This window comes from Nomascus leucogenys, chromosome 14 (assembly GCF_006542625.1).
Source record: "Nomascus leucogenys isolate Asia chromosome 14, Asia_NLE_v1, whole genome shotgun sequence".
Taxonomy (NCBI): Eukaryota; Metazoa; Chordata; class Mammalia; order Primates; family Hylobatidae; genus Nomascus; species Nomascus leucogenys.
In genome coordinates, this window is record NC_044394.1 from 77,295,623 (window position 1) to 77,317,082 (window position 21,460).

At 39.3% G+C, this 21,460-nt stretch overlaps 1 protein-coding gene across 5 annotated transcripts in view; it reads left to right on the forward strand.

Moving 5' to 3' along the window:
• ST6GAL2 (ST6 beta-galactoside alpha-2,6-sialyltransferase 2) overlaps nucleotides 1–21,460 on the forward strand; it is an 82,391-nt gene that overhangs the window by 50,327 nt on the left and 10,604 nt on the right. For all 5 annotated transcript variants that reach the window (XR_004033322.1, XR_004033325.1, XR_004033324.1 and 2 more), the window contains 3 exons: nucleotides 2,302–2,399; nucleotides 3,785–3,886; nucleotides 6,194–6,368. Coding sequence is in view for 1 of the 5 variants with exons in the window: in XM_030827644.1 (XP_030683504.1) it covers nucleotides 2,302–2,399; nucleotides 3,785–3,886; nucleotides 6,194–6,368 (375 nt within the window). In the remaining 4 variants the exon portion in view is untranslated. The remainder of the gene's footprint in view (nucleotides 1–2,301; nucleotides 2,400–3,784; nucleotides 3,887–6,193; nucleotides 6,369–21,460) is intronic.

Here is a 21,460-nt window from a genome sequence, read left to right on the forward strand (position 1 = left end):
CAGACCTTAAAGATACTTGCAAACATTTAAAACGGTTCCAGTCTTCTCAGTATTCTTTTGGTTTTTGAAAATATAGGGGTTTTTTAAATTGAAAAAAAGCTATTTTAAAATAAATTAATAGACATTTTAAAATTCCCTGTTTTACTTTCTAGTATGGTAAATATCAGTAGATATATTCCATATGCCTAAAAAGTGTTTGGATTATCAATAAATTTCAAGAGTCTACTGTTTTGGATAATCTAGTTTTTCTACCTCAAATATTATTTGAATTTTTTGACAAAACATTATTCAATAAAAATAAATAAGAAATCCATTACCTCAATAAAGTATGAACAAATCCTTAAATTGTGAATTAAAGAACTGGTTTTAACTTGGAGGCATTCATGTATTTTGGCATCATTTACACAAAGAATAGATCCCCTTGAATCTAGAGATTGGCAAGTTTTTTACAGAGCCTGGTAGTAAATATTTTTGGTTTTGTGAACCGTATCTCTGTCTGTGTCTCAACAACTCAACTCTGCAGTCATAGACAGCATGTACAATGAGTTACGGTGGAACTTGATTTACTAAACCAAGTGGCAGGCCACATTTGGCCAGAAGGTCATAGTTTGCCAACTCCTGCAAAATTTCCCCTAAAAGAACATTGCAGGGTTTTGATAACATAGCCACCTACACTTTATGCATTCACGTATTCCAAAAGTGAATTAATTTTGGTGCTAAAGCTGGAATTTGAATTTTTTTAAGTTTAGGGTTTGTCAGTGAAGGCAACTTTTTTTTTTTTTTGAGACGGAGTCTCGCTCTGTCGCCCAGGCTGGAGTGCAGTGGCGCGATCTCGGCTCACTGCAAGCTCCGCCTCCCGGGTTCACGCCATTCTCCTGCCTCAGCCTCTCCGAGTAGCTGGGACTACAGGCGCCCGCCACCACGCCCGGCTAATTTTTTGTATTTTTAGTAGAGACGGGGTTTCACCGTGGTCTCGATCTCCTGACCTCGTGATCCGCCCGCCTCGGCCTCCCAAAGTGCTGGGATTACAAGCGTGAGCCACCGCGCCCGGCCGACTTTTTAAACATTGTTTTAGTGGGGTACGCATGGTGAGTTTCTGCTATTTGGGGAGCAAGAAGAAGACTCCAAAGGAGCAGATAGCAGGGACTCAGGGAAGAAGGCAGCTGCCTCAGGCACTTGTGCGGGCTCGGGGACTATAAATGCAGCTCCCCTTGGGCATGACAGACATACCTCTTTTCGCCTCTCCCTCACAGACAGGCACTGTCCTTGCTCCAGGCCGAGCTTGGAATCTGCATGAGATATTTAAAGCTAAAGATGGCCCTTAGAAAATTGCTTTCTTGCTCATTGACTCTGGCTTCAGGCTGGTTTCTAGGAATTTCAAGACGCATGTATGTTTATAGGCTGCCTTCTGTAAAGGGAACATATCCCCTAGTCCCAATGCTAAATCAGGTGAACCCACTTTCCTGTGCCTCCCACTCGTCACCTCCTTGCCAGGCTCCAGGATAGGGGTACCTTGTTTTCATCCAGGACCTCCCAGCGCAGCATTCAGAGAACTTGGGCAAGTCGGGCTGTCAAGTTGAATGAAGTGAGATGTAGATTTATGTTGCATTCATAGTTCAAGTTTGGTGAAGCATGGTGCGTGGTTATAGAACATAAGAGCGCTGGCAGCTGGTGGCATTGGTGGTCTCTCCATCTCGCCCATCCTCAGGGGCTACGGCGGTCTGGCAGGCTATTGCTGCTAACACAGAGTGCTCCAAGGTTGCTCTCACACAGGTCTTCTTGCCATCGGCAGCAGTACGTAAGGCTGCGTCAAAGTCAGGGCTGACTTTCTTTCTTTCTTCAACATTACATGCAGAATCTCTGCTTAAGGGCTGGCTTTCTTTTTAAGCATACACCAGCACCAAAAAGCAGCCCTTGCCTTCTAGTGTCTTTATCTGCTCCAGTAGAGTCTCAAGATGTCTTGGAAGCTTTGGGAGAATGGCTGCATCAAGCATGTCACTTGTAAAGAATGTTGAAAAGGTAGCAAGTATCTCAATATCACTTAGATAATACAATGTCACCCATAATTGAACAGATTTTGTATCTATCTATCTATATATATATATCCATATTGATGTTTCCTCTAGCCAAGATCTCATTCTCAGTGAAGAGTAAATTCTCTGAAAATCATGTGGGGATATCTTAACTTTATTGGTGGTGTATAATTAGCTTCAGGTATTGAAAGATTTGCTTTAACATTTTTTCCTAGATTATGTGATTCTACAGAGAACAAAAGTAAGCTTGTCACTTATGTGTCCTTAGATTCTCATGATGCAGTTTTGAGATTTAACTCTGCTCCTACACGTGGTTATGAGAAAGATGTTGGGAATAAAACCACCGTACGCATCATTAATTCGCAGGTAAGACAGATGGAGTGTTTTCATGGATGTGTGTTTCTTAGGTTTAACTGGATCAGTGTAGAGAAATGAGTTTAACTGGATGAGTGAAGAGAAGTTACCTGGTTAATTATGACCGTGGTACTTGTTTATTTCTATCGATCTTATAATTAATAGAAATTAATGAAGAAAACTGCAGAGAAATAGGAATTTAGACATGACATGAATAGGAGGAAACGAATAAGATTAAAAGGAAAAATCAGTAGAAATAGAAATATATATATTTATAATCATAGACTTAGCATGTTGCATTTTGTGAACTGACAAAAGTTAAACTTAGAAGAAATGGCAATAAAGAAAGCAGAGGATAAAGGGGAGAAAAGCAAAGTATAAAATCTGAGGGTTCATAGGAGATCTTTGCAACTTTAGTCTGCCATTTGGAAATTTTAAAAAATGAAAAGGAATTGTTTAATTGGAAATGAAAATACCTCGTTTCTTCACATTCTTAATAAGAATGGCTTGCAAATTTATAGCAAAATTATCCTCAGAACAAACCACAACGATTTCTGGAGTTTCAAAATATGTAGAAAAAAGTGAGGTGATGAGTGATTTATGGTGAGTTGCTTACAGAACAAAAGATTAGCCTTCTGCACAGTTCACTGCACCAGGCAGCCTGCTGCTAGGTAAGAAACAATTACCATATTTCCTTAATTCAGAGATGTCATTTGACTGTAAAATCTGCCATTCATTTAATAACAACTTTTTACAAAGGAGGAGGTAAATGCCACCAAATTAGAATACGTATCATCTGTAACATACATTCTAACTAAGAAACTTTAACATGTGAAGGAAAAAAGTACATCGTAATAGTGGTAAAGAAAAAAAAGCATCTTAAAACTGAGGGAAAATAATACGTTGTTTTTTCCTGAAATAATAACTTTACAAAGATGATTGGCAGCTGATATTGAAGAACTCATTTAGAACTAGGTAGGGTCACAGAGGGAAGGCTGCGGCTGGCACCCTGGAGGCTCCTTCTGAACTCACTTCATCCACACCTGCAACTCTATCTCCAAATTACATGTGAAGGCAATTGTAGAAGAGGTTGTGGGGCTTGAATTAGCTAGGGAGTTGCATCCTTCAGGATCTGGATTCAATACCGCTAGACATGAGTACATTGCTGGTGAAAATGTCAGAAGTTGGGTTGTTTTTTTTAAAAAAAAGTAATTTCTTCAAACATTCTTTAAGTGCTTCTGCATGCGATGCCTGCCTCTCTCCCTCCCCCAGAAGAAAATACAACATCTGAGCCACCTTTTTCTTGCGCTAGTTCTTTTTAATTTTCACCTCTTTTTAAAATGCAATTTTTAAAAACCAAACCCTGGCTTTGAAATGGTTTTTTTATGTGTTTGCAGATTCTGACCAACCCCAGCCATCACTTCATTGACAGTTCACTGTATAAAGACGTCATTTTGGTGGCCTGGGACCCTGCCCCATATTCCGCAAATCTTAACCTGGTAAGTGTTTCCCTGGATTCGCCCACCCCAATGGTCAGAAAATAGCTTTGACTAATTAATCATAAGAGCAAGGCAAGGATTAAACTTTGACAGACAATGAAAGTACCCATCAATATCAATTTAATGCATGTTTGTGAACACCACATTGATACCCAGTTATAGTAGCACACTTGTGAGCATTAGTCATCTAATGCCAAAGTGCTTTTGTGCAGAACTGGTGGGCAGGGCAGCTGGGTAGGGGAAATGTAGAATATCTAAATATTCAGAAATTTCTAGTTACACTAAAGGGTTGAATGATTAAACTCAGAATTGTTTCGTTGTGATAGGGCTACATTACCTTTCAAGTAGTTGGAAGACCTTTTGAAATAAATTGAAAGTGATGGCATGAAAATCTCAACTTTGTGAATCCATAGCTCATTTTTATTTAAACGGGGCCTGTTCCAGGCTCTTCTTGAGTGTGTTCCTCTTTGGCCTCTGCTTCTGAATCTGTTTAATTTTATGCAATAGGGCTGAAACAAGTTTATTACTAGCCATAAAAACACAAACATGTTATATTTGGGACATTCTGGTAAATCATTGCCTGTCTAAACAAGCAGCCAGCTACTTTTGGTGAAATCTTTCATGAAAAGCCAGCATGCTTGTTTTTCAATGAGGGCTGGAAAAGATGGATAGTATTTAGCCTAGTAAGAGATGCTGTCAGTTCTGTAAATGAGTGTCTTTGACTTGTTTAGTCAAGACCAGAGAGGATGTAACCTTCTTAAGATGAGTGTCAGGGAAAGATCTTTGCTTCTCCGAGAGGTAACCTCCCAAGATAGAAGCGGCTCCTGGAGAAGGAGCATTTTGGTCACTGTTGACCTTGAGACTGAGGCTGGACATTTACCTTGTATGATTACTCACAATTCTTGACCAGGCATGCAAGTCAAAATCACCTGGAGAGTATTTTTCAAAATCTGTCAGAGCCCCATCTCCAGAAATGTAGGATATGTATAGCCTCAATGTATATTTTTTGAGATGGCTCTTTGATTCTCATATGTACCCTCCACTGAGAATCAAGCATCAGATGGGTGTTTGAACTTTTCAACTTCCTTTACAGCCTGAGGTTCCCTGGTTTTAAGCTCTCACAGCTCTCTTGCTATTTGTGAACAGGCTGAGAGTTTCTAGCTATTTCTTCCTCTGTTGGAAGCAGCCCAGCCCAGGGCACAGAGCTGGCCACCCAGCAGTGCCAAAATCCCAGTGACAAGGCCGCTTTCTGTAAGGCCTTTGCTGCCATCTGAGGCCCCAAGAGGAGGGAGGGTAAAGGAGCAACTCTCCCTCTGGCCCCACATTCCTCTTGCTCCCTTGCCAGTGCCACATGGCTTGGGGCTTCATTTATGAAAGATACTCTGGTCCAGTCATTCTCAAAGCTTTTAAAGTGACAGTGCCATTTCATTAGTGGAATATTTCCTGTGATCTTAATATATACCCATTATACACCCCTGATGTCTGTTTAAAGGGAGTTCGATGAGCTAAGCTTCTCCCTACCCTCTCCAAATCCATGTCGTGGTTACAGCTGAGATGCTTCTGAAAACTTCCTTTTTAAAAAACATCCTTATTGATTTTTCATACAATAACATACATTGGGTAAACAAATATAAGTGTACATTTTGATGAATGATAAATTTATACACTCATGTATCTACCATCACAATGAAAAACTGGAATATTTCCATCACTCTAGAAAGTTCCTTTGTTAATCAATCCTAGTCAATCTTCCCAGCCCCATCCCAGGCCCAGGCAGCAGCAATACAATTTCTGTCACTATAGATGAAATTTGGAAAACTTAAATTTGAAATACACTGATCCAGTCCCAGGGGTCAACAAACTACACCCGTGGGCCAAATCTAGCCACCAACTGTCTTCATAAATAGTGTTTTATTAGAACACAGCACGCCCATTCAGTATTTATTGTCCACGACTGTTTCCGTGCTATGATGCTACAGTTGAGTAGAGACAACCGACTCTATGGCCTGCAAAGCCCAAGGTATTGATTATCAGGCCCTTTGCAGAAGAAGTATGCTGATCCATGATCTAGTCCATTTTCCTCATTTTACTAAAGCACAAAGCATTATCTCTGCTAGGGCTAGCACCCTGGTCTCTCTTTGTTCTAGTCCCTTCATCCCAATGAGGACGTGTCTGTAGATGTCATGAGTCATGATCTTTCCCCATCCTCTAGCCCCAGCCTGGCCCCTCTGCCTCAAATCAACCAGCCATGCCCTGTCTCCTTTCACAGTTCTTTCTACTTGACTGCATTGATTTTTTTTTCCTTAGTGGTACAAAAAACCGGATTACAACCTGTTCACTCCATATATTCAGCATCGTCAGAGAAACCCAAATCAGCCATTTTACATTCTTCATCCTAAATTTATATGGCAGCTCTGGGATATTATCCAGGAGAACACTAAAGAGAAGATTCAACCAAACCCACCATCTTCTGGTTTCATTGGTAGGTGTTATGTTAAAAATTGGAATGATTGGGGGGCAGACAGGATGAGTTCTAATATTTAACAAATATACAGTCGTGTTATACAGGTTGAGAATACCTTATCTGAAATGGCTGGAACCAGAAGTGTTTCTGATTTTGGATTTTTTTTTTTTTTCGGATTTCAGAATATTTGCAGATATTTAACTGGTTGAGCATCTCTAATCCAAAAATCCAAAATGCTTCAGTGAGCCTTTGCTTTGAGTGCCATGAAGGCACATAAAAAGTTTTGGATTTTGGAGCATTTGAACTTTTGGTTATTCAGATTAGGCATGTTCCACCTGTATAGTGAGAGCCATTAACAGGTGGTTTTGGAGGGAAGGTAGGTTAACTAAGGAAAAAAGAAACACTTGTGTAACAGACTACTCTGAAATTTCAAGGTGTAAAAGCAAGAACTGTTTTATTTTTCTCATGGTTTTATGGGTCAGGACAGGCCTGACTGGGCGGTTCTTTCTGTTGCATATGGCATCCATGGGGGTTATCTGGTGTATTCAGCTGCTTTGTGGGATGACTTCACTCCGACATCCATCCAGTCCCTTCGCAGGGATGGCTAAAGGCCCAGCTCAGCTGGGACAGTTGACCATGTGCCTGCACATAGTCTCTCTTGCATGGTGGTCTCAAAGTAATTAGACTTCTTAAATGGCAGCTTATGGATCCTAGGGAGAATGTTTGAAAACACAGAATATCAAGAATTTGAATTTCAAGAATTTGAATTCTTCTCTGCCACTGCCAGTTTCTTAAGGCCAACACCTAGGGACTGGGACAGCATCACATGTGCAATTCTATTGGCCAGAGTCACTACAGGGCTCACTTGATTCCAGGGGACAAAACATAGACCCCCGCCTCTTGAGGGAAGTGAGGGAGGCATGTCCAGGAATGTGTGGCATCGTGAATCTACCACCCATGCCTGTTCACATAGCTTATGCCAGGCTTGGTTGTGGAGCTGGATCTGTGACCACAGGATAGTGTGTTGTGTTTCAAGATTATGAGTAGGTACGGGCTTTGATGAGACTAGTTCCAGTACTTCATTTAGCTCTCTTAACTGAAGAGTACACCATCTTTCATCTACAGATGGGTTTTATATAACAAGAGCATCACACTGGGCCTACGTTGTTTTCCAGTCAAGCTTTGATCTTCAGACTTTTTGGGGTTTACCCCATTTCCTTATCTGTGTTTTAGCTTATCACCCTATTGTCTCTTTGATATTACCTGAGTAGGGTAATATTAAGGAATATCCTAGACCCTTTTGGCAATATTAAAACCTATACAGGAACCAAAGCGTATTGGTTTTGTCTTTAACGAACTGTAATGTTCTCTTCTCCAATTTCAATGAATTTACAACCCTTTTCCTTTCTTGGGCTGCACAGTGGTTCCCCATGAATAAAGGAAAGATTTGTGGAGTTAACACTGGTTTGGTTATGAATTCAGGACACACAGATATCCTGAATTGAAGCTTGCAGATTTTAGAGTGGGTTTTGGTATCATAATAATGTGAAATATTTTACAAATAATTTAAGAACAAAATTTACAATATGACTGCATATTATTTTCCTTAAGCTCAGCTTTTTTTCTCCCCTTTAAACTCATGCCTTTGACACTCTTTGTTTCCAAATCACTCTTTTGAAATCCTAAGTTCTTTATCTTTTGTATGCTTTCATAGGATCTTGTTGATTTAGGAAAGAAAGTATAATCTAGTTTGTCAGCAAAGGGTAAACAGGATAGAATAATGCCTAGACAGCATAATAGAATGTGACAGAATTTTAATAAAGTCTTTTTCATATCGTCACCCTCTCATGAATTCATGTGGCTAATATTTGATTAGAGCAAAAGTTTTAAAGCACAGTTAGAGGGGCCTGTCAGATACACTTATTATCAACATGGGGTTTAAAAAATTCAAGTTAGATAGTCATAACTGAAAAAAAGTACTTTCCTATGTTGTTTTTGTTAAAAAGAAATCATGCCATATATATCCAGCTTCCTTTTAAAGCTATTTTCTGAGAATTTAAAGTTTCAGAAGCTGAAGATTATCTTTAAGCCTTCTTTGACATGAAGAAGGGGCTACAGTTTGATGCAAGAAGTTGAGGTTGCACGGGGTGGGTTGAGTTTGAATTCCCCTCTGCTGCTTCCTAGCTTTCTGACCTTGGGCAAGTTACTTAATCCTCTGACCCTGAATATCCACAGATGAGAAATAGAAATACTAATAATCATTATTATTTTCTAACACTGTACTGACCAATATGGCTACTTATGTTTCAATTACTTCAAACTAAATAGGAGGAAACCTTTTGTTTCTCAATCTCACTAGCCCCATCTCAACTTCTGAGTCACCACGTGCTCCTGATGGCTACCATATTGGACAGTGCAGAGACAGAACAATTCCATTGTCCCAGAAAGTTATGTAGACAGCACTGTTATGTTTTGCTAGTCACAAAAGAAAGAAAAACAGCAAGTTGATAAGAAATCCCTCAGTTCCCACTGGGCAGGCTGTGCTCTGTGGGTAAGGGTTGGGGGTGGGCAAGGATAAAAGAGGCAACAGAAGATGTGGTCTGGCGTTGTTAAATTTATTTGTGGCTCTTGTGCCTTGTCATGGTGAAGCATGTGAGAACCCTCACCAAGGATGGGCAGTGGAGACAGCTTGGATGAGTTCTGATCAGAAAAACTCCAGCACCTTCTGATGACCCACAAGACTGCAGTAGTCTTTGCCCCTCTTCTTTGATCTTGATCATAAATAGGCTGAGAGCCAGAATCTGTTTTATAATTTATCCAACAACCTTAAATAGCAGTAAAATGATGTCACCCACATTTCAATCTGTCTGCTGTAAGAATTTTAAAAATCAATGACTGGTTTTTTTTCTGCTATCAAAAAGTGTTCTCCAAATGCCCCCTTCGTGCTCTGAGGTCATGTTGAGAAGGTATTGACTTGTTGTCTCAGCACCTCATTGTTTCCAAGTGCTCTAACCTCTAACGTCAGCTCCTGAATGAAAGAACTCATCGAAGAGCTGTTAGAAGGGATTAGAACATTTCAGTTTGCACAGTCCCATCTTCAGCCCTGGGTACACCAGTCAGCAGGACGGTCACCATCACAAAAGATCACCCTGGCAGTGTCCCTGGCCTCCGGTTGTTCTGATCTACAAGGGGCTGCACTGGAGCTGAAACAGTGTGCCCCACTTCCTACACTGATGCGCTCATTAGATACATATATATATATACACATAGCTGCACACATGGTTGGCTTCATAGTGCTTTTGTTTTCCAATATTTTTGGCTGAAACCTTTACTGATATGTTCGTCCTTATAGTCTCCCATGCAATTACTTATATTTCTAAACCCTCTGACATAGTTTGGATATTTGCCCCCACCTAGATCTCATGTTGAATTGTAATCCCCAATTCACCTGGGCCTGGTGGGAGGTGTTTGGATCATGGGGACAGATCCTTCATGGCTTGATGCTGTCTTCATGATAGTGAGTTCTTGTGAGATTTGGTTTTGTGATTTTTTTTTTTTTTTTTTTTTTTTTTTTTTCTTGAGACGGAGTCTCGCTGTGTCACCCAGGCTGGAGTGCAGTGGCACGATCTCAGCTCACTGCAACCTGTGCCTCCCAGGTTCAAGCAATTCTCCTGCCTCAGCCTCCCAAGTAGCTGGGACTACAGATTTGGTTATTTGAGAGTATGTGACACCACCTCCCGCCCACTCTGTCTGTTGCCCTTGCTTTCAACATGTGAAGTGCCAACTCTGACTTTGCCTTCCACCATGAGTAAAAGCTTCCTGAGGCCTCCTGAGAAGCAGATGCCAGCACTGTGCTTCCTGTACAGCTTGCAGAACTATGAGCCAATTAAACCTCTTTTCTTTATAATTTACCCAGTCTCGGGTATTTTATTATAGTAGTGCAAGAACGGACTAACACTGCATACATTTTCTTTATACATGCTTAGGAATCTGCATGTTTGAAATAGACAGACTCTAAAAGTTGACTATTTTGAACACAAAAGACATTTCTTTGCATGGAGATTATCCAGCAGCAGTTAGATTCCCAGGGAGATGTTACTGAACCCCTTAAATGTAGTGCTATTAGTGCTATTCAAGGCCTTGTTACTGGGGCCTGAATCCTTCATACAGGCGAAAGGTTGTGAACAAGGAAGGTAAGGGTCACCGTCAAGTGGATATTAATTGCATACTTCCTGTGTGCCAGACACAGGACTGGGCCCCAGAAACCTGGTGGTAAAGAAACCAGACAAGGGTCCTACCCACCCAAAACTTGCAGGACAGACATAAATAAAATCATTATAAAGTATGATAAGTCCAACGAAGGAAAAGAAAAGGATGCATCAAGGAATGGTCAGTGTCTGTTTTGCTCATCATTGTATTTCTGCTGTTAGCCTGGTACATAGTAGATACAAATAATAATTACTTGGTGAATGAATGAATGTTTTAGCTCAATGTTTTTCAAAATTTAGCATGTGTCAGAATCACACAAAAGGTTTGTATGCCATTCCTGCAAAGCAAAAGTTAGATACTAAAAAGATTAATAAGCATTTATTCTGTCACACAATTTCCATGGGTCAGTAATCTGGGAGAAGATTGGTTGGATGATTCTGGCTCACAGTGTCTCATAAGGTTACAATGAAACTGTCTGGATTCAGGCTGGATATGTGTTTCCAAGATGACTCACTTGCATAGCTGAGCACAGGAGGCCTCAGTTCCTTACCACATGAACCTCTCTCCATAGCACTGCTTGGGCATCCTCACAACATGGCAGCTGGCTTCCAGAGAACAGAGGATCTGAGAAAGAGCAACGAGGAAGGCCCAATGTTTTTCTGATGTCATAAGCTAACACATCTGCTACATTATCTTTGTTATACACAAGTCAGCACCATTGTTATGGGTGGAAACTATACAAAGGCATGAATAGCAGGCATGAATTATTATGGAGTCAGTTTGCAGGGTGGCTGTCACAGTTTTGTAAACCAGATTACTGGGCCCACCCCTAGTGTTTTGAGTTGCTGGAGGTTGTGAGAATTTGCATTTCAAACAAGTTCTCAAGTCATACTCACATTGTTGGTCCTGGGGCCACACTTTGAGAACCATTCCTTTAGCTTTTTGGAATCTTAGGAACTTTAGAAATCTAGTCCACAGGCTCTGTACTGATGGAGGTACCAGCAAGGTGATATGCATTCGGCTCAGTGGGAGGACACAGGAATCTTGAATAACTACAAATCATGTACTTATTGCAATCTTTAATCCCAAGCGGGATAATTATTTTTATTTGTGTTTAGTTAAAACAATGTAATGTATTACTAAAAATATAACATTTTAATATATTATCATCTTTTGAAATTCTGTAACATTAAATCCTATATTCCAGCAGTATTGGATGTTTTTGTTTGTTTGTTTGTTTTGAGACAGCCTCTCGCTCTGTCACCCAGGCTGGAGTGCAGTGGAGTGATCTCAGCTCACTGCAACCTCCGCCTTCTGGGTTCAAGCAATTCTTCTGCCTCAGCCTCCCGAGTAGCTGGTACTACAGGTGCGTGCCACCACGCCCGGCTAATTTTTTGTATTCTTAGTAGAGGCGGGGTTTCACCGTGTTAGCCAGGATGGTCTCGATCTCCTGACCGTGTTATCCACCTACCTTGGCCTCCCAAAGTGCTGGGATTACAGACGTGAGCCACTGTGCCTGGCCTATTCCAGCATTATTGGATGTTTTAACTACAAATACAGTTACTCTTTTTGTTTCTTTGGAAGACATAACTATAAAATTTACTCGCTTTACTAATGAACTCAGTCTTTGTCCTTAAAACTTCTTGTGAGGCCAGGTGCAATGGCTCATGCCTGTAATCCCAGCACTTTGGGAGGCCGAGGCGGGCGGATCATGAGGTCAGGAGATCGAGACCATCCTGGCTAACACGGTGGAACCCTGTCTCTACTAAAAATACAAAAAACTAGCTGTGCGTGGTGATGGGCGCCTGTAGTCCCAGCTACTCAGGAGGCTGAGGCAGGAGAATGGCATGAACCCGGGAGGCGGAGCTTGCAGTGAGCCAAGATTGCATCACTGCACTCCAGCCTGGGCGACAGAGCGAGACTCCATCTCAAAAAAAAAAAAAAAAAAAACTTCTTGTGGAATGACATACATTACAATGTGAACTGTAAATGTTTTTCTTAAAAGTGGATTTGTGTTTGTTCCTATCAAGTTGGGACCCAGATTCTTGGATACACTGATTAGTGGGGTATAAGTTTGTAAAAAGCAAGCAAAGTTCCAACTCTCATTGATTTCAGGAAGGCATTCTCTCACTAACATTCGGGCAGATGCAATTTGGTGTGGTCGACTTGAATGTTTCTCCCTGTAAAATTTGTATGTTGAAATTCTAACCCTCAAGGTGATGATATTAGGAGGTGGCACCATTGGGAGGTGATTAGGTCATGAAGGCAGAGCTGCCCTCATGGATAGGATTAGTGCCCTTATAAAAGAGACCCCAGACAGCTCATTTGCCTTTTCCACCATGTGAAGACACAGCAGAAAGATGGCCATCAATGAACTAGTAAGTGGGCCCTCTTGAGACATTCAATCTGCTGCATATTGTTCTTAGAATTTCAGGCCCCTAAAACTATGAGAAATAAATTCTTGTCATTTATAAGCCACCTAGTTTATTGCATTTTGGAACAGCAGCCCAAATGGAATAAGACATTCAGCCAACACCTTCCTCTCAAAAAGCATAACATATTTTTTGCACTTTCATTAGCAACTGCTAGCCCAGTACCAGTAGTCTCTTTGATGGCTCATACATCACGTGGTCTTTCCTGTTGGATTAGGAAATCTCTCTCTCTCTGTGTGTGTGTTTGTGTGTGTGTGTGTGCACATGCATGTGTGTTTTCTGCTGGGAAAAGGAAAGCAATAAATATTAAAGGGAAAAGGAGTATAGAAGCAACTTCTGTTCAGTGCACCAGTCTGAATGTTTCTTGGCCTGGAGATATTGTGACATCAGAATTGTCATTGATCCAGTACCCCACAGGCAGGGCTGAGCTTTTTCTTTGGTGCTGTAAGATCTGTGCATTATTTCCTATGGAGGAGAAAACCAGACTTCCTAGTGAAATCAGATTTGGACAGAAATACTTAGTTTGCAACCAAATTCTTCCTGTTTTATCTGAAAATAACAAGGCTTCCTTTTCTGCTTCAAGAGAAAGAACAATAAGTTTCAAAATTTGAAGAACACATTGACCTAGCATTGAAGAAAGCAAACTCTAAGAACCTCTTCACCAAAAGTCATTTTATTGTTGGAAAAACCCTGATTTTAGAAGTTTGCAATTTATGTACATAGAAAATTTATCAAAGATAACAATGATTCTGTTTTCCTTATGAAAAATGAATTCTAAAACATGCGAAATATTATTGACATAATATAAATACATTTTAATATTAAGTTAAACTATGCTTTTATTACAAGCTTACTTCAATATTAATAAGATTCTTATTAATGGAGAAACCACATGGCAAAAATGGCAAAAACCACAATTACTTTTGTACCAACCTAGTATAATTTGAATTCAGGTCATGTGATTCCCCCAGTTTTGTTCTTTTCACTCAGGATAGTTTTGGCTACTCTGGGTCATTCTATTGAATGGGTCTTTTGTGATTACATATAAATTTTAAGATTGTTTTTTCTGTTTCTGTGAAGAATGTCATTGGTATTTTGATAGGGATTGTACTGAATCTGTGGATTGCTTTGGGTCATATGGACATTTGAACAATATTGATTCTTCCAAACCATGAACATGGAATATATTTCCATATTTTTGTGGCCTCTTCAACTTATTTCATGGATGTTTTATAATTTTCATTATAGAACTCTTTCACTTATTTAGTTAATTACTATGTATTTTATTTATAGTTATTGTAAATAGTATTACCTTCTTGATTTCTTTTTCAGATTGTTCATTGTTGGCATATAGAAATGCTACTGATTTTTGTATGTTGATTTTGTATCCTGCAACTTTACTGAATGTTTATCAGTTCTAATAGTTTTTTGGCAGAGTCTTTAGGTTTTTCCAAATACAAGATCATGTCATCTGCAAACAAGGATCATTTGACTGCTTCCATTCGAATTTGGATGCCCTTTACTTCTTTTTCTTGTCTGATTGCTCTAGCTAGGACTTGCAGTACTATGTTGAATAACAGTGATGAAAGTGGGCATCCTTGCCGTGTTCCAGATCTTAGAGGAAGAGTTTTCAACTTTTCTCCATTCGGTATGATACTAGCTATGGGTCTGTCATATATGGCTTTTATTGTGTTGAATTATGTTCCTTTTATTCCCACTATTTTGAAGGTTTTTATCATGAAGCGATGTTGAATTTTATCAAATGCTTTTTCAGCATTGGTTGAAATGATTACATGTTTTTTTCCTTCATTTTGTTAATGTATCACATTGATTAATTTGCATATGTTGAACCATCTTTGCATCCCAGGGATAAATCCCACTTGGTTGTTGTGAATGGTTTTTTAATGTGTTGTTGAATTCAATTTACTAGTATTTTATTGAAGATTTTTTAAATCAATATTCATCAAAGATATTGGCCTGTAGTTTTCTTTTTTGATGTGTCTTTGTCTGGTTTTGGTATCAGGATGGCTTGTAGAATGAGGTTGGAAGTATTCCCTCCTCCTTTATTTTTCAGAATGGTTTGAGTAAGATTGGTATTAGTTCTTCTTTAAATGTTTGGTAAAATTCAGCAGTAAAGCCATTGAATCCTGGGATTTTCTTTGCTGGGAAACTTTATTACAGTTTTGATCTCATTAATTGTTACTGGTCTGTTCAGATTTTGGATTTCTTTATAACTCAATCTTGCTAGATTGTATGTGTCTAGGGATGTATTCATTTTTTCTAGGTTTTCCAATTTATTGGCATGTAGTTGCTCATAGTAGCCTCTAATGAGCCTTTGAATTTTTCTGACATCAGTTGTATTATGTCTCCTTTTTCATCTCTGACTTTATTTATCTGGGTCTTCTTTCTTTTTATCTTTATCTGGCTAAAGATTTTTCAATTTTGTTTATCTTTTCAAAAAGCCAACATTATGTTCCATTGACCTTTGTATGATTTTCTTCATTTCAATTTCATTTATTTTGCTTGATCTGTATTGTTTCTTCTGCTAATTTTGGTTTTGCTTTGCTCCTGCTTTTCTACTTTTTAAAGATACATCATTTGGTTGTTTACTTGAAGTTGTTCTACTTTTTTATGTAGATGCTTATAGCTATAAACTTTCCTCTTAGTACTACTTTTGCTTTATCTCATAGGTTTTGGTATGTTGTGTTTTCATTATCATTTGTTTCAAGAAACTTTTAAATTTTTTTCTAAATTTTTTCACTGGACCACTGGTCATTCAGGAACATACCATTTTATTTTCATGTGTTTATATAGTTTCCAAAATTCGTCTTTCTAATTCCAAAATTCCTCTTGTTAATTCTAGTTTTATTCCTTTGTGGTCAGAGAAGATACTTGATACAATTTAAGTTTTTTTCAAATTTTTTAAGATTTGTTTTGTGGACTAACATATGGTCTACCCTTGAGAATGATCCAGGTGCTGAGGAAAAGAATGTGTATTCTGTAGCCATTGGATGAAATGTTCTGTAAATAATTATAGGTCCATTTGTTCTGTGATACAGATTAAGTCTAATGTTTCTTTGTTGATTTGCTGTCTGTATGACCTGTCCAATGCTGAAAGTGGGGTGTTACAAGTCTCCAGCCTTTATTGTTTTGGGGTCTATCTCTCTTTTTAGCTCTAGTAATATTTGCTTTATGGATCTGGGTGCTCCAGTGTTGGGTCCAATATATATTTACAATTGCTATATCTTCTTGCTGAATTGACCCCTTTATCATTATATAATGACCTACTTTGTCTTTTTTTATAGGTTTTTGGCTGGAAATCTATTTTATCTGATACAAGTGTAGCTACTTCTGCTTTTAGTTGGGAGGTGGGTTCCATTAGCATGGAATGTCTTTTTCTATATCCTTATTTTCAGTCTATGTATGTCTTTATTGAAGTGTGTTTCTTGTAGGCAATAGATCATTGGGTCTTGTTTTGTTATCCATTCAGCCACTCTATGTCTTTTGATTGGAGAGTTTAATCCATGTACATTCAGTGTTATTATTGATAAGTAAGGACTCACTCCTGCCATTTTGTTGTTTTCTGATTGTTTTGCAGTCTCCTCTTCCTTCTTTCCTTCCTTCTTGTCTTACTTTTAGTGAAGGTGATTTTCTCTGGTGGTATTTTAATTTGTTGCTTTTTACTTTTTGTGTACCTGTTGTGTGTTTTTCGATTTGAGGTTACCATGAGGTTGGCAAATAATATCTTCAATTCGTCATTTTAAACTGATTACATCAATAAAGAGAAAACCAATAAAAATTCTACACTTCAATGCTGTCCTCCCACTTTTTAAGTTTTTGTTGTTTCCCTTTAAATCTTTTTTTAATGTCTGTGTCTTGAAAAGTTGTTATAGTTATTATTTTTGATCATTTTTCTGTCTTTCTACTCAAGATATGAACAGTTTACAGGCTACAATTAAGTATTATAATATTCTTTATACTTACTATAGTGAGTACCTTTTGTACCTTCAGATTTCTTATTGCTCATTAACATTCTTTTCTTTCAGATTGAAGAATTCCCTTTAGCATTTCTTGTTGGATATATCTAGTTTTCTTGAAATCCTTCAGTTTTTGTGTGTCTTGGAAAGTGTTTATTTCTCCTTTATGTTTGAAGGATATTTTTGCTGGATATACTATTCTAGGATAAAAGTGTACTTGTTTTTCCTTCTGCACTTTAAATATGTCATGCCACTCTCTCCTGGCCTGTAAGGTTTCCACTGAGAAGTCTGCTACCAAACATATTGGAGCTCCATTGTATGTTATTAATATTTGTTTTTTTTTTTCTCTTGCTGCTTTTAGGATCCTTTCTTTATCCTTGACCATTGGTAGTTTGGTTATTAAATTTCTTGAGGTATTCTTTTTCAAGTTAAATCTGCTTGGTGTTCTGTAATCTTGTACTTGAATATTGGTGTATTTCTTTAGGTTTCGGAAGTTTTCTGTTATTATCCCTTTGAATAAACCTTCTACCCCTATATCTTGCTCTACCTCCTCTTTAAGACCAATAACTCTTAGATTTGTCCTTTTGAGGCTATTTTCTAGATCCTGCAGGTGTACTTTATTCTTTCTTATTCTTTTTATTTTTGTCCCTTCTGACTATATATTTTTAAATAGCCTGTCTTCAAGCTCACTAATTCTTTCTTCTGCTTGAATAATTTTGCTATTAAGAGACCCTGATGCATTCCTTGGTATGTCAATTGCATTTTTCAACTCTGGAATTTCTACCTGATTATATTTAATTATTTCAATCTGTTTGTTAAATTTATCTGATAGGATTCTGAATTTTTTCTTTCTGTTACCTAGAATTTCACTGAGTTTCTTCAGAACAGCTATTTTGAATTTTCTGTTCAGAGGTCACATATCTCTGTCTCTCTGTGATTGGTCACTGGTGCCCTATTTAATTTGTTTGATTAGGTCATTTTCCTGGATGGTTTTGAGGCTTGTGGATGTTTTCTGGTGTCTGGGCATTCAAATATTAGGTATTATTGTAGTCTTCAAGTCTGGGCTTGTTTGTACCCAACATTTTTGAGAAGGCTTTCTAGGTTTTTGAAAGGAGTTGGGTATGGTATTATGATCTAAGTTTTTGGTCACTTCAGCTGTATCTGCATTAAGGGTCACCCCAAGCCCAGTAACACTGTGGCCCTTGCAGACTTGTAGAGGTACTGCCTTGGTGGTCTTGGATAAGATCCAGATGAATTCTCTGGATTCCCAGTCAGAGACTTGTTCTCTTCCCTTACTTTTTCTCAAACAAACAGAGTCTTTCCCTCTGTGCTGAGCTGCCCAGAGTGGGGAAGGAGGGACAAAAGCACCTCTGTGACCACCGTCACTGGGACTGTACTAGGTAAGATTTGAGGCCAGCATAGCACTAGGTCTCACCTAAGGACCATGGTAACCACTGCCTGGCTACTGCCTATGTTCACTCAATGTCCCAGGGCTCTACAATCAGCAAATGATGAAGCCAGCTAGCTTGTGTCCTTCCCTTCAAGATAGTGAGTTCCTCCTGGCCCCAGGTGGGTCTTGAGATGCCATCTGGGAGCCAGGGCCTAGAGTCAGAAACTTAGGATTCTACCTGGTATTGTATTTAGTGCAGCTGACCTGGCACCCAAGGCACAAGACAGAGTCCTCCCCACTATTCTCTCCCCTTTTCACAAGCAGAGGAGTGTCTCCTATGGCCACTACCAGCCCAGGCCCACAGTGAGTATTGCCTGGCTTCCACCAATGTGCATTTAAGACACAAGGACTCTTCAGTCAGCTTATGGTAAATGCTACCAGACCTGGGATTCTCCTTTCAAGGCAGGGGGCTCCCCTCTGGCCCAGGGCAGGTCAAGAAGTGCTGTGTGAGAGCCAAGGTCTGGAATCCGACACCCCTGGAGCCTGCTTGGTGCTCTAACCTACTTTGCCCAAGCTGGTACCTTTGCTGCAAGACAAAGTGCCCTTTACTCCTCCTTTTCCTTTTTTCAAGCGAGAGTCCCTCCCTGTAGCCACCACCACTGGGAAAATACTGAGTGTCACCTGAAGCCAACATGGCTCTGAGTCTCACCCAAGGCCCACAGTGAGTTCTGCCTGAGTACCACTGCTGATTATTCAAGACCCAGCAGCTCTTTAGTCAGCAGATGATGGATCCTGCCAGGACTGAGTCCTTCTCTCTATGAAGCAGGTTCCCTTCTGGCTCAGATGTGTCTAGAAATGTCATCCAGGAGCTAGGGCCTGGAATGGGGGCCTCAGGATTCTATCTGGTGCCCTATCCTACTGTGGCTGAGCTGGTATCCAAGTTGCAAGACAAAGTTCTCTTTACTCTTCTCTCTCTTCTCCTGACAAGGAAGGAAGGAAGGAGTCTTTTCCAGAGCTGCAAGCAAGCACTCCCTTGGCTGCCCTAGCTTGTGTCTCACCGGGTCACATGCCTCCAAGTCCACTGGCTCTGAGCCCAGCACAGCACTAGGACATGCCCAGGAATGGAAGTCCTTGTGGCCTAGACTGCCATTGATGTTTATTTAGGACACAGGAGCACTTTAGCCCCTGGTGGCGAGGCTTGCCAGAACTCAGGTTGTGACCACTGGGATGGATGATTTGCCTTTGGCCAGGGCTGGTCTAAATGCTCCTTCCATAGGTTCTGGCTGAGTTCTGCCTGGTGTTGCTTTCTACTATAACAGGGCAGCACCGAGTTCCATTGCAAAGTCTCCTAGTGACACTTTCCCTCCCCACAAGTGCACACGTTCTCCTCCCTGCTGGGGGATGGAGGAGGCACGGTGTTGGCAATGTAAGACTGAGTTTCCTACTCTCTTCAGTGCTCCTTTCAGTGATAGAAAGTTAAAACCAGGTACTGTGATCACTCGCCTGGTTTTTGGTTCTTACAAAGATGCTTTTTTTGTGTGGATAGTTGTTGACTTTGGTGTTGCTGCTGGCAGGACAATTAATTGGTGGAGGCTTCTATTCGGCCATCTTGCTCTGCCTCCCTATATCCTTATTAAAGTTTTAAAACTAATGTATACTGCAGTTAGCCCTCTCAAATTTCTAAATTAATATTTTTAAATCTTGTTTTCTGTCTTTAACATCAGATTTTTGTTATTACTGAGCAACTCCACCTAAAAAATATTCTGAAGAATCATTATTAGAGTTGACTATTTACTGCAATTAATCAAGGAAACCTGACTCAAAGTTGCATATCGATTATTGATAATTATTTTTCAAAACATTTAAACCATAACTTTGCAAATATGTTTTGACTTTTGGTATCAAGATTATTACTTGGAATTCAGTAAAAGCCTGACTAGCTTTTTAACAAATCCCATTTTATTAACATGTGTAAGGCTGAGGAGGTTTAGAATTACTATTTATCCTCACATAAGTATGTGTCCAAAGCTTTCACCAAACCTTAAGGAAGAGAGTGACTCTGCCTTACTTTATTAGTTTTTCTTTGCAACTTTTGGGATAATCTCCTATAACTTTGCAGTCCTTATAAAAAGAAACAAAATAATAATATAACTAAATGTTTACACATTTTTAAAAACACCAAATAACTCCACCTCACTTTCTGGTACTGCCATCCTGACTTTATTTTAGTGTATACCCTTCCAAATCTTGACCACATCCAGATTTTAGCATTGTTGTAATAAACAAGGCTCCCTCCCTGTGAAGCACCACAGCACAGTGCATGGTGTTCCCTGACTGAAAAAACAAATGAATGAATGGGAGGCTGTGATTTATGTCATCTTATAGACTCTCACCTTTGATTTAACTGGTCTCATATGTAGAAGAGTAGCCACCCTCCTGGCCTGTCACTTTATGTATGCCCTGTGGCTAAGACCTTAGATTCTACAGAGACCAGAATCAAATCTTGGCCCTACCACTAAATAGCTATATGACCTTGAACAAGTTACTTAGCATTTCTAAACCCCGGTTCCTTCATCTGTAAAATGAAGATACTGATAGTACCTTTAAATTTGAATTATCATGTGCCTAAGCGCAATAACTAATGTTTACTATTTGCTGTTATTGTAATGCGTGTCATCTAAAAATTTATGCTAGGTCAAATAAGAGTCTTTCCCAAACAGAAAAGGAGTGCTCTTTCATTAAGACCTATAATCAAGGTGAAAATAGACTTTTGTTTTCCTTGCTATTACAGAGATCATATAATTACATCAAACATATGTATCATATGTATCATAATATATGCCTTTGTTTAGTTGTTGATATTCTGGTTGTTTCAGAGTGCTTGATATTATCAAACAATTATGTTGACAAGTCATTATGTATGTATTCCTACAAAATATGTGCAGCATGTGACTATATAGACTTTTCTTTAAACTATTTCCTTAAGATAAATTCCCAGGAGTATTAGTGCCAGTGCAAAGGGTATGGCATTCTGGTGATTATTGATAAGAGCTGATATATTGCTTTCACAAGAATTATGTAGTTGAGTTTCTAATTAGACTC